At 44.3% G+C, this 12,676-nt stretch overlaps 1 protein-coding gene across 1 annotated transcript in view; it reads left to right on the forward strand.

The window, feature by feature from the left end:
• crim1 (cysteine rich transmembrane BMP regulator 1 (chordin-like)) overlaps positions 1-12,676 on the forward strand; it is a 33,731-nt gene that overhangs the window by 10,448 nt on the left and 10,607 nt on the right. The window contains exons 4-8 of the mRNA XM_044375062.1: positions 2,246-2,488; positions 5,925-6,104; positions 9,351-9,554; positions 10,442-10,570; positions 11,192-11,345. Of these exons, the coding sequence (XP_044230997.1) occupies positions 2,246-2,488; positions 5,925-6,104; positions 9,351-9,554; positions 10,442-10,570; positions 11,192-11,345 (910 nt within the window). The remainder of the gene's footprint in view (positions 1-2,245; positions 2,489-5,924; positions 6,105-9,350; positions 9,555-10,441; positions 10,571-11,191; positions 11,346-12,676) is intronic.

The following is a 12,676-nucleotide window of genomic DNA, read 5'->3' on the forward strand; positions in this document are numbered from 1 at the left end:
GACTTGCACGGGTTGGACCATTTCCACGGATGGATACAATTCTGTTCATTTGAATGACAATGGTATGTCTGCCAGCTGCTTTTCCCAGCGCACTCTAACCCTAGCCATTATCACAACTGAAAGAGTAATCAGCCTTCTCTGGGACGCATACAATACATTGAAAGTGTTTTTCAGTGCAGAACGTTGTGCAAGATCGTCTCAGGGCAATTTCTATGGCTTTTTTAACAGCGTAAGGTTTTCATATGCAAAGCCGGTCTTCAACTGAGCAGCAGCAGACTGCGTTAGACTTCATTTGAAGTAAAACATTCGCCAATCAGCGCTTCCAACTGAAGTTTATTTAACTCCAGCATAGGAATTAGGCCAAAAACTGTTAAAAGGGTTGTAGCTTCCCTTAAATGAGGGGTTTTACTCACATTTTCTATGACACTATTCAGCTTCAAAGTTTATCAATGAGAGCTTTGTGGTGGTCCTCACTGTTCCCAGGTTGCTTGAATAAACAGTACGGTACAGATACCTCACACTCCTGCTCTATTTATCTGGAGCCAGAAAAATTCAACGTTTCCCTTATCCTCAATTTCATCTGTCAGAAATGTTACCCCCACCCAGCTAAATACAGCAGTCACAGTCTCTGTGTTTTATTCTAGGTCAGGTAGACGTCAAAAAACTACTTAAATGCAATGCCAGCATCAGAACAGACCAGAGAGTTCATCTTAAATAGCTGGAATGGATGAGGATAATACAGTATGATTCGGTGGTCCGGCTCAGGAGTTGAGGACTGGCAGAGCAGAATCATCAATCAGGGGATCAGGGGTCTGGACCCCGAACTGCTCACCGGTTCAGTTTCCCCATCTGTTGGCAAATCCCAGAAGGATCCACTTACAGGTCTTCAAATGTCAGGGATGAGGCACATCCTCTGAGAGAATCGTGTTGCGCTGTGGAGACTGAGAAAGCACCAGTCTGGGAAGACCATCAACAACAGCCTCTGGAAACGCTACCAGAACCCCAAGCACTGTTACGCAACCCCGGCCTGTATCATCTCTTTTCCTCAAAAAACCAGATGTATGCAAAGATTGTCAAGTATTCCTTGTAACTAAATCATAATCCACTTAACATAATTTTCTTTTAAAGCGACCATTTCTTGACGCGTTTCCTCCTTTAAATGTCAGTAAAGATTTTAATTTGATGTGCAATTACCAGATTTTCCTCATTCTCAGTCATCATACCCCTGTGCTAGTTTAGCTGCCTTTCCAGTCTTCCTCTCAGCTGTCAAAGCGCTACAAAGTGTGTATCTACTGTGCTTTCAGCGGGGGATCTGGGAAATTACTTAGTGATTGACAATTATAGGACAGGACATGAGTCTGTGCTCCCCAACCCCTCTCTTCTGTCTGCATGAATACATTGCAGTGACACTGAGAACCAAAATAAACACGTCCCTTTGGTTTGGGTAATCCAATCTTTGTATGTAGCTACTGTTCTCATACAATGTCGGTACAGAGGGGCCTTCCACTTTTCTTTTCCTGAACCGGCTCCAAAATACACCCCTGAGCCCCTGTGCCCAGATTTCCAGTACCCCTGCACCCCTTTCCCCCCCTAACAAGGGGTATCAGAGCCATTATGTTGGCTCTGGCAAATGTATAGACAAACACATGCTGGTATGCCAAGTGAAGGGGAGATTCTACACTGACAAGAAGAGAAACTCTGTTGAAGGTTGGCTGGTATTAATGGCTGGTTTTAGAACGTGAGGGACTGTTTGGATTGTGAGCCAGGCTGGGTGGGATCAGAGTCCCGTAGACAGGATATGTGGAGAGCCTTGTCGTGTCTAGAGCGCCGCTCTCACTTCTCTGACAGGATGCTGTAAAGCTGTCACAGACTGAATTGGGGATCTGATGACTGTGCACAGAGTTTGTGTTGGGTGAATGTGTGAACTCAGTTTTTAGACCGTAACACGAGTAGCGCTGTTCCAAAGTGGCTCAACTGACATGACGAGGAGGCAGCCTTAACACACACACACACACAAATGCACACACTTATGCAAGCACAGAAAAATCCATCCTTAATTTAGATGAACAGTGTGGACACTGTCAGAGTGTAAAACAGTTGAAGGTGGCTTTACAGAATTCTTTACAAAGGAGAGGAAAAAAATAGAAAGATGCCAACGTTGTGCCTATCCCATTTTCTGTTTGCAAATACTATATGCTGCATACCCACCTGTATCTGAATATGTACGTACATCTGTGTGTTTCAGAGGAGCTGAGGTGTGCCGGGGTGACATGTCCCGATCTGCAGGTGCCGTCCTGCCCCAAGGGCTCAGTCCTGACCAAGAGTTACACACCCCCTGCTGGATGCTGCCCCTCCCTACCACCACAGTGCACTTGCGACCTCCGTGCCTGCCACAAGCCCCAGTGCCCGAGCGGACAACGTGCCGTGCCACTCAGCCAAGCCAGTGGCCAGCCAGGAGACTGCTGTGACGTCTTTGAGTGCCAAAAAGGTGATTGCGCTGAACTGCACGCTACACAGTCTGTTTCGATTGGTCTCCCACTGCGGTTAGCTATGGCACAGCTGGTGTGAGATTCATCGCCTTTGGGATGGCAATTATTTTCCTTGCAGTAATGCTTTCCTCCCTGCTGACTAATGTTCACAGATGATAAGGAGAGTTGCTGATTGGATAATTACTGTTGGGCTGTTTATCAGGCTGGGCTGATGCCTCCCAGGGTTAACACCATGGTTCAAAGACATTTTTCAGGGGGTGTATTTGCAAATATTTTTATTGCGTGAAAGGAGATTGAATATAATGGGCTTTTCGAAGCAGATTGTGATTGTTGCATCTTGCACCATTTTTTTACCTGGTGAAAAAGAGACAGGGGAAAGAAAAGTGAGAGAGTAGATGTTGATCACATACAGAGGGACTTCAGTGCTCTCTGATGTGGGGCAAAGGCAACCAGGAGAGTCAGGAAGGCAGGGAGGGGACCTGCGGTATAGGTCTGTTTACTCTGCACTCCCAACAAATATTCGCTGTTTTACCAACAGAACAAATTCCCATTCTGGCCCCTCCACATGTATAAATGAGTGCCGTGTCCCGGAATTAATGGACTTAACAAGCCCAGTGACCAGAAAAGTGCTTAGGCTATGAATTTGCTCAACAGAAGTGCAGTGTCAAAGGGTTCCTGTCTGGTCACACGTCCAAAGGGAAAAGGTTCAACAGTTCATTGATGGGAATGCTTTTTATGTGCTCCATTCTGCCAGTGGGGAGGGTAATCGAGTCCGGCAGGCCGGCGGGGGCTGAATGGCAGCCGTGGGGGCCATGGGATCAGTGTTTTGATAACAAGTGTCTGCTGCTCTTTGGGCCTGGGGCTTGATGCCTTTTGTGCTGCCCCTACTGTCCGTTAGGCCTGCATGACTGCGCGCCGTGTCAGAAAGCTCCACGGACAGGGACATGGACAAGGACATGCACTGTCCGCTCCTGCAGAGGCCTTTAAAGCACTGGCTACAAATACTGTTACTTCTACATAGAAAGTCTAAGTTGCTTTCAAATACCATACCTATCCTCTAATGGAACACTTTAACACGGCCCCCCATTGTCTCTGCGTGTCAGACTTGGACTGATTAACTTGTTTCCATTGCCCACTTGGCTGCGTGCTCATATTTAGTCAGGGTCAGTGTGTGCAGTGACAATAAGCCCCACCTGTGTGTTTTGGCCTCCATCAACGAAAGAGTCTTTCCACTGTTGGCTGGAGAAGGACTATATCTGGGTGGCAGAGCAAACCTGGCAGCGCCATCCTGACCTGATGTCATCTGATGTTCCAGATGATCCTGTTTGATTCTGTTTAACTGTGGTCTGCTGTTTATCAACACTTCAGCTGGCTCATATTCTGCATACGTTCCCCGTAGGCAGCCCTGGATGCAAAGTACATTCAGGGCTGCACATGTTCTTTTGAGATTTACACCAGTGTTAAGCAAGAGGGCTGAGATCACCACACTAATGGTTCTCAGGAAGCTCAGCTTGAGTTTGTTATAAACACGCAACAACCACGTCCTCAGAAGTTGATGGGTGGTTGTGTCAGTTACATAAGTCAAACTCATATTTCTACATTGTCATTTGATATTTTAAACTGATGCTCAAAAGCATCACTGTAAAGTTGTCAATAATAAATCCCATCATCAGCCTTCTCTGGGAAAAAGTCATGTTTACCATGGTTTGCTTTATTTGCCTGTAAACCACAAGAAGCACCAGTATGACAGTCCATTTTGAATGATTTAGACAGGCTTAGGACCAATGTTTTGTGGCCCATCCATCTCCACATCCAATCCTCACCTCAATTTAGAGAAGACTGAACATCACAAAGCATGACTGGAATTTAGACTCTGTGCCGCAAGTTGTTTTAGGGATTACCATTAACAAACACTGCGGAAATCACATGTGAGCATCCCCTCATGTGACTTCCTATTGCTTCTGTGAGCGTTAAAAAACGTTGCCGTGCCTTTTGATTTAGGCCAGCTAAAGTGCTTATTGCATTTTCTCTGCTTGGTTTTGTTGCACGCAAAGCGGGACAGCAGGAATACTGAATGAGAGAGGGACAGAAAGATGGCAGGGAAGAGAATAAAAGATCAACAAATCCCCCACTCTACTTTCAACTCAGTTAGCCCACCTGCTTTGTATTAGAGTGCAGCGCTGGTTGTTGGGAAGCATGGGGTCATCGGCGCAGACACTTTGAGTCTGCACTTAAAGATATGGTGTACAGATGCCGCTCTCATGTATAGGAACCACTGGCCCCACATGTGCTCGCATCTGCGCCATACATTTACAAATCTGAGTAGTGTAGCTACTCCTCTGTGAGTCTGGAGACTTTCTTACATAACCACATTGCCTCACTTCCCTCATGATCAAGTGTGTTTGATGAGAATTTACTGTGTGGTTAGGCAAGATCTTATAATGATGAGTCAACCAAACCACCATGGTACATTTGAACACGTAATCCAGAATTACCACTTAAATGTTATGCTGTAATCTTCCTGTTCCTTTGACCACAAACTACCATCATTCATTTTAAATAATTAATAACATTTGTTTCACTTTTTAGAAATTGCAACTGATTATGTTATTATAAGTATTTTTCTGCTTTTCTTTCACTTAGATTTTTTTTCTTTTACAGTACACAGACAGACTTACAAACACAAGCACACACACATTCATGTCCGGGTTCACACGCTTTCAGGTCAAGGTTTTCCTGTCTGTATTCAGGCTTTACTGGGCATGTTGTCTAGACACAAGACCAGACCTTGATTTTCCAAAGGTGGTGTAACTAAGCTCATTTTATTTCATAGTAGGGGGAACAGAGCTAAAAGAGGTTATAAGGGCTTGGATGCTTTTGGGAAAGGAAGGCCAGAGCATTGATTCACTCCACCTGCCACCAGCAGACCGAGCCCAGATTCTGCCAAAGCTTCAGACCCACTACTGTTTTCTTTTACTCTACACTGCAAGTGTCCAACGCCTTTTCAAGGCTTGATAGATCCCTGTGAAATTCCTCCTCATCGACTTGGCTTTATTGTCTGATAAATGCCATTCCACCCCACAGGCATAACCTCAGCCATCAGTGTCTACCTCAGCACCATTTGGTTCTGATAAACATTTCCATCAATAGCAGGAAATGAATGGATGTTTATGCATTTGTAATTGATTGTATACAGTTGGGACATTCTTGCAATGATCGAGGTTGACATTTGTGATGAAAAACGCATTTTTCTGTCATATAGTCATGAGCACAAAACTCTGGTGTTAATCCCCGCCAAATGTGATAGACACCTGACAGTGCACAGTGCCCTCATTCGTAAACCGCAGTGTGCAAGGCATTATCATCCCCACATGGTGTTAATTTTAAGGTTGACGGCATCTGTCTGATTCTTCTTTTCCTTCTTCTCCTTCTCAGTGTCTCCCAAGTGTGTCCACAATGGGAAGGAGTTCTCAGAGGGGGAAGTGTACCGCATGGACCCCTGCTGGCTGTGTCAGTGTCGAGGAGGAATCTCCTTCTGCTCCAAGGCAGAGTGCGCTGAGCTGGACTGTGAAAACTTCTACATTCCTGAGGGCGAGTGTTGCCCTGTCTGCATAGGTACACTCATTCATCTTTGTTCTATGCTGCGATGCTTGCACATTTTATCATAATGTTTTTTTAGATCAGAAATATATGGCATTATCATGGCCTATTAAATATAAATATTCTGATTTACACTTTTGAGGTTTAAGCAGCTGGTGATGTGACAGGGAAGCTGGTGTGGTTAGCTAGAAGAGTGGAAAGTTGATACAGGAGAGGTATCAAGGTATCAAAATCCACCTTGCCTGACACTTACCTTCAATGACCCTACCTTAATGGCTTCCTCATATAACTAGCTTCCACAGTTGTTAACATACCTGGCATAGAAGAGGCGCACCAGAGAGCCAGTCAGGGATTCATTTCCACTGGGGAGACTTAAGAACATAAAAACCCTCTTTCTTTCAGAGTGTACTGCTTGGCTTTGTGATATCTGGCTCTGGCTTGATGGGGGGGTGGGGGGGAGACCCACTCACAAAAACACATGTGCTCAAAGCCAGGTAGGGAGCTCTGATATGTGCTCTTGGGATTGTTAAAAAATGGGGTTGCAGCGCATATGGCGACCACATTACAGTCTGCCAGAAGCCAGTGGATGGAGACGGTAGCCAGCTCCGGACTCTGCCAGCGTGGCTAAAGTTGAACGGGCGTATGAGAGGGACAAAGACGAAGAGCAAGTACGCAGAGGAGAACTTGTTAGGTCAGTTGTTGAAGGTACACCTGGAATGTGCAGGCATTTAGATAGAGTGGAATGCTTTCATCTTTTTCTCATGGAAAGCTGTTTTTACTTACCACTGTGGAGAATTTAAACTGTACTCTTAATGTGGATTAAGAGATGTATAGGTTTTGATGTTTGATCAAAATGACCACATGCAATGTGAAAGGGGCCGTTTGTACTGATAAACCCGCAGAGTATTAGAAGTAGCAGCAGGTATAGCTGTTTTCAGCAAAATAGATCTGATAAACCCGATGTAGACTGCCTGCCAAGCACCAGACATCAGACAGACAAAGTTAGCAACCAGCACGTGTACATAGTGGAGCATTTACTGTAGGAGCTAAAAAGATGGATATTTTTCTCAGAAGTTGGTGGAGACCAAAACAGAGCTAAAACAAGAGTGAATATAGGATTTACATTGGTCAGGTCACCTGAAAAATGACTCCAAACAAGTGTTAATGTTGTTCTGTGTCTGCTGGATGTGTAAAAGGTATTTGCTAACACAATGTCCCAATAGGCCAAAAGCAGGTTAAATTAACCTATGTATTGTGTCAGGATAGGTAAAGGGTAACAATATATTGCTTTCTACATGTTAAAGTCAATTTACCTGACATGCAGAGTATTACTAAGCCTTTGAAAACAGTTCTAGAGGAAGTCAAGTCTGAGAAAATTGCTCAAGTTTAATCTCAGTTTTGGCTTGATGACACATTTTTAACAGAAAGCAAACTCTCCCATGTTGGCATCAAGTTGCATTATGGAAAGTGTAGGATCGTAGGTTTTTGGGGCTTCATCCTTACTGTGGATGAATAATCATGGTAATCTTTACTTCTGCTCCATCAATTTCAACCACTCTCTTTTTGTTCTGTCTCCCAGGAGTCCAAAGTGAAACACTAAAATCCTGGAGTGACCCTTTAAAGTTTCACTTTGAGGATAATAGTGTAGCATGCATGAGGTGCACACAATAAGAAGAGAAAGGGACAGAGAAAATAGATCAGGCTGTTCAGGTAATCGCAGCCAGATGGACAGAACCTCAGCAGCCAAAACTCCGCTGGGATCAGATAGGGCAAATAAGACTCCTGTGCACAGTACACAGCACCTTTTCTCCCTCTAACACACATTCAGTAAGCCATACCAAACACATAAACACACAGAAATATGTGCACACCTTTGTTTCACAGTGACACACAGAGAAAATGCTGAGACCACCCTCTAACTTGCCTCTGTTACCAATAAACAGTGTAACAGAAACAATTAAAACTGTTTATAGTAAATGTTGAAAACATGACAAAAATGTTCCCAGAACAGGACTCAGGCATCATACGTCACCGCAAGCTGAGCAGAATGGCTTCCCAGATTGGCTCTTAAACTGTTCCAAACTTAATGGGTCCAGCTTAAGACTAATGGCTACAGATCCCAATTTTTTTAAATGTGCTTTCTTTGCTTTGGAGTGAAATTTATGGTATCAAACTCTGACCTGGCCTTTGACCTTCAGGGTCACAGCAGAAACACACATAGATGAGTTCAAGCTTTCAGTCAAGAGGGGAGTCGACACTGTAGGGACAGGCACTTATGAACGTCAACACACTTGCTGTGTTTCCAATTAGGCTAACAAATTTCTCTCTAGATGAACAGAGCCAAGTCTCAAAGCTCGTCTGTCTTATTATCTCCGCCAGACGTAGGCCTGGAGGGGATCATGCGTTGTGTGTGTGTATGCGTGTGTCCATGTGTGTATCTGTCTGCAGTTAATCTCGCATGTTACTAATATAGCCTAATATTTTTTATACACATTTATGACTATATGCTCAAGGACGTCTCCCTGCTGCGGTGATTCACAGTTTTTGAAAAACCCATTTTATAATACCATTCCTTATGGGCCTATCGTAAAGCTTAGACTTTAGTCTTTTCAGCAGTCCTTGTCTTTATACGATATGTGTTGCAACAAGGCTTTTCTGGCAATCGTCTAGGCTAAAAACAAGGCCTACCTAGTCTGTTGCAGGCCACATTTTGGCCTTGGTTGTGGCTCAAAAACTGACATCATAAAAAAGTTATGTCTCATCTTGAACCAAAGCATCTGCAGATTAATTCCATATCCGATATGTTATGATCCACTAAAGTTATGCACGATACGAGAGGAAAAAATCCTTGTTTCTGTTATCTTTGCTCCCATCTTGACTGTACACACCTAGAGGAGATCTGCACTCTACTGAGTGCACTCTTCTAGTTTCAACTTAAATCCCTTCGTATGTTGTCGCTAAGCCAGGGACCTCTCCCCAGTCCACTTATATGTAGATAAGACATAGAGACAGGCCATCCAGTTAGCTCCCTCATGGAGTATCCTGCTTCACCCAGCTCTGCTCTCCTGTAACTCAATTACAGTAGAATATGTTGTATAAGATACATTGGACTGAAGCTCTGAGTTTAAATTCTGTTTGTGGTAGCCAAACCAAACTAAACTTTTGACAAACATTTGAGCAAAGATTCAGATCAAAGATTCCTCTTCTCTCTCACTTTTGCTCCCTAACCTACCATGCATATGTCTTTCTTTGTCCTCTCAGATGTGAAGTTACTGTTGATGGACAGCACTAAGGCCAGTTGCTGGGTGAATAATAAGCTGCGAGCCCATGAGGAGCAGTGGAAAGAGGACGACTGCACCTTCTGCCAATGTGTGGATGGGGAACCGCACTGCACAGCCATGGCCTGCAAACAGAGCTGCCAGAACCCCGTCAAGATCCCTGGAGAATGCTGTCCCTTCTGTGAAGGTATAGAGACTTGTATTGGTCTGGAAAAAACGAAATGCACTTGTTTTATATTTATCACAACTAATGTATGGCTGATATTTATATGAGCTACACATTAGCACACATACCACATGTAGGAGGCTCCTGTGGCCCCGCAGCTTTGCCACAGAGGCCATGTCGGCATGGGCTCATTAAAGGGGAGGCCACGGAGCATTCTTCAAGCTGCAGGGTCCTTTGTGTTCCTTTATTACCCTTGCCCGCCAAAATGAGACCCACCTGTGTGTGTGAGGCTGCGGCATGCTTTTAACACAAGAGGCTGCATAATTGAAGTGGATCCTTTTTTTGTGAGCGTAATTAGTTACAGCTCGTTGGGCTGCTCCTCCCATTGAACGTGGCAAGAGACGTTTGATGGTAAATAGCTATGGTGCATGTATGTGTGTGTACTATGTGTGTTTTTCTAAACAATCGTAAATTGTGGGGCTTCACAATACAGTTGGCCCTGATTCAAGAGGGTCTGAGCATTCCCAAAGCCTAATTTCAATCTAGGGGACACTCTATTATATTCGCTAAAGATGCTCTTTACACACAACCTATTAATGGGAGACAGATCAGCACAATAAGACAGAGAGGTACAATACCTCTTACAGTGCGACCCACCCTGGTGTAATTGCTCTGCATTTATCTGTAATTACTGTTTACTCCAAAATAAGAGCAGTGTGAATAGGTGGCTATTACATTTGGCACAAAAAGCACAGATGAGGTATTACACCTGAGGGGATCTCAGCACACGTAAAAAAAAGAAAGAAGTCTGAAATGAACCACTTTTTCATGTTTGTTTTTTACTTTGAATGTTGATGCTGTCATGTAAAATACCAACCCGTCTCCGTCATTTCGTTTTTGTTCTCCAGAGCCTTCTTATGAAACAGTTAGCCCCATGCTGTGTCCTCCCCTGGAAAACTGTTCTCTGTCAGGGAATGACTGCCCGTATGGCTTCCATCAAGACAAAAATGGATGTCTGCTCTGCCAGTGTCTCAACAGTAAGTTCACTCTCCTTACTTTACCTAAAGGGTTAGTATCAGGGGCTCACTTGAAGAAGCATGAACAAATTTGTGACATGATAGGTTTCCTCCAACTTGCTGCTTTTTGCTAATCTGACACGCCAAATGGCCAGAACCATCTGAGAAGTCATCCTTGGAAACTGTTTGGAAAAGAGCAGGCACTTTCAAAAAATACTTGGCAGGTGATTGGATGAACCATCTGTCTATCACCATCTTGCCTTGCGAGGCAGCTGGATCCGCAAGATCACAAGATCACACGAGAATCTGCATCCGAATGTGATCTCATATGATTGTGATCTCACAAATCCAGCTGCCTTGCAAGGTAAGTCTCTTGCATTTTGCATTGAGGTGGTAGACATGGTGGTAGACATTGCTGTATGTACCTGTTTGCGCCTGCTAATGTCAAAAGAAACACTTGGTTTTGACAGCAGCGTGCACACGTTCATATTCATCACAGCTTATTTGTGTCCATGGCTACAGTCTTTGCAAGGTTCTCTGTCACAGGAATTTTCCCGTTAGCAGCCCCATAGCAACTCATGCCTTTGCTTTTGATGGATGGTTGTGCCCATGATCAGATGACCTCTCCCTCAACTCTTTCAGATGACTCCTGCCCTGACCTGGGAAAATATTGTTCCCTGCAATGCCCAATGGGATACGAGAGGGATGATTTTGGATGTGAGGTGTGTGAGTGCAGCATCCCCATGCCCAAGTGCCGACCTTTGACCTGCACTAAGACCTGCCCCTATGGATATGTGTAAGTACACCTAGTGACCCCATGGATTTCTCATGCTCCGAGTCCAGCTCCTCTCATTTGTCATCTGTGTTTTCTGCCTGTTCAAAGGGATTTGTGGTTGTCAGTGATGTAACATGCTGATGTATGAGGAAACCATACACTTTGCTCTTGCATACGTATAAGATGAACAAATCTAAGTGGAAATTCTGTTATGTCAGTGAAAGGTGATCCATTTCATAATGAACAGTTTATAATGTGGAGCTTTTTTCTCCAACAATACCAGAGCTTTACTCCTGGGAAAATGGAGGTTACCTCCTTAAATCTTAACCTTAAAAAGGTTTTGGTTTTGTTTTAAGAAAGTTCATTTCCCCTAGCTGTCACCTGTACATTGCTAAGGTAAAATAAGGAGTTCTTATATTTTTAAGTGATGCCCAGAGGCCAGTGCCTGTTTGGTCCTGGTTTGGCATCATAATCAAAGGGCCTACCTTGGTGGCCAGTCCAGGTTTCTAAATTTGTGTGTGAGAGTGTGGTGTGTGTGCATATTTGTGTGTGAGCACTTCACTGTGAGGTCCACACAAGCCTCTCAGCCCCCTGCAACTCCTCTCCTGCTAATCTTATTTAACCCAATCAAACATCTGGAAGTGCTCTCTACTGGGACTCTGGTCCCCAGGCACCACTCTCATTTCATAAATCATCGTTCCGTCTCACAACAACGATCAAAAACACATCAGGACAAAAGCATCCTTTATGAAACGTATACAGTTGGGATTCTTCTGGTATCTCAACCATGCTCTCTGGAGCCATGGCTCAAGATGGGCCTGATATGTCTGCACAGGATGCCAGAGGAGAGGAGAAAGGATGAGGGGCACCCTGCGGGAAAAAGAGGAGCAGGAAGTCCTGGCTTCAGCCTTCATAAGCAGCTGTTAAGGTCTAGCCTCAGAAGTCTGAAATCCTCAGAGAGCTTGCCAGCCTTACAATGCAGATTTGTCTTCTCACTCAGGCATACAGTCGCCACAAAGAAACAAAAGGCACAAAGGATCTCTCTGTTTATACTGGTTGTATTGATGACATCCTGTGAGTACTGTAATGTACATAACCAAAACTGATGGCTCTGGTCTCCAAAGCAGAATGAGCGTAAACTTTGTGAACTATGTGAAACCATGTGTTGAGCCCTCTTCTCATGTGTAAACAGTCGAGATGAAGGACATTCTCGGAGTAGTTCTTATGAATTACGTTGAGTTTTTAGAGATGGGACACAAGGCAGCTATTGGTGTGTTTTCCATCCTTAATAGCTCAAAATCATCACTGTGACCAGTCATGAATGGCATTCCTCCGGACATCACGGTTTTGGC

Source organism: Thunnus albacares, chromosome 15 (assembly GCF_914725855.1).
Source record: "Thunnus albacares chromosome 15, fThuAlb1.1, whole genome shotgun sequence".
Classification (NCBI taxonomy): Eukaryota; Metazoa; Chordata; class Actinopteri; order Scombriformes; family Scombridae; genus Thunnus; species Thunnus albacares.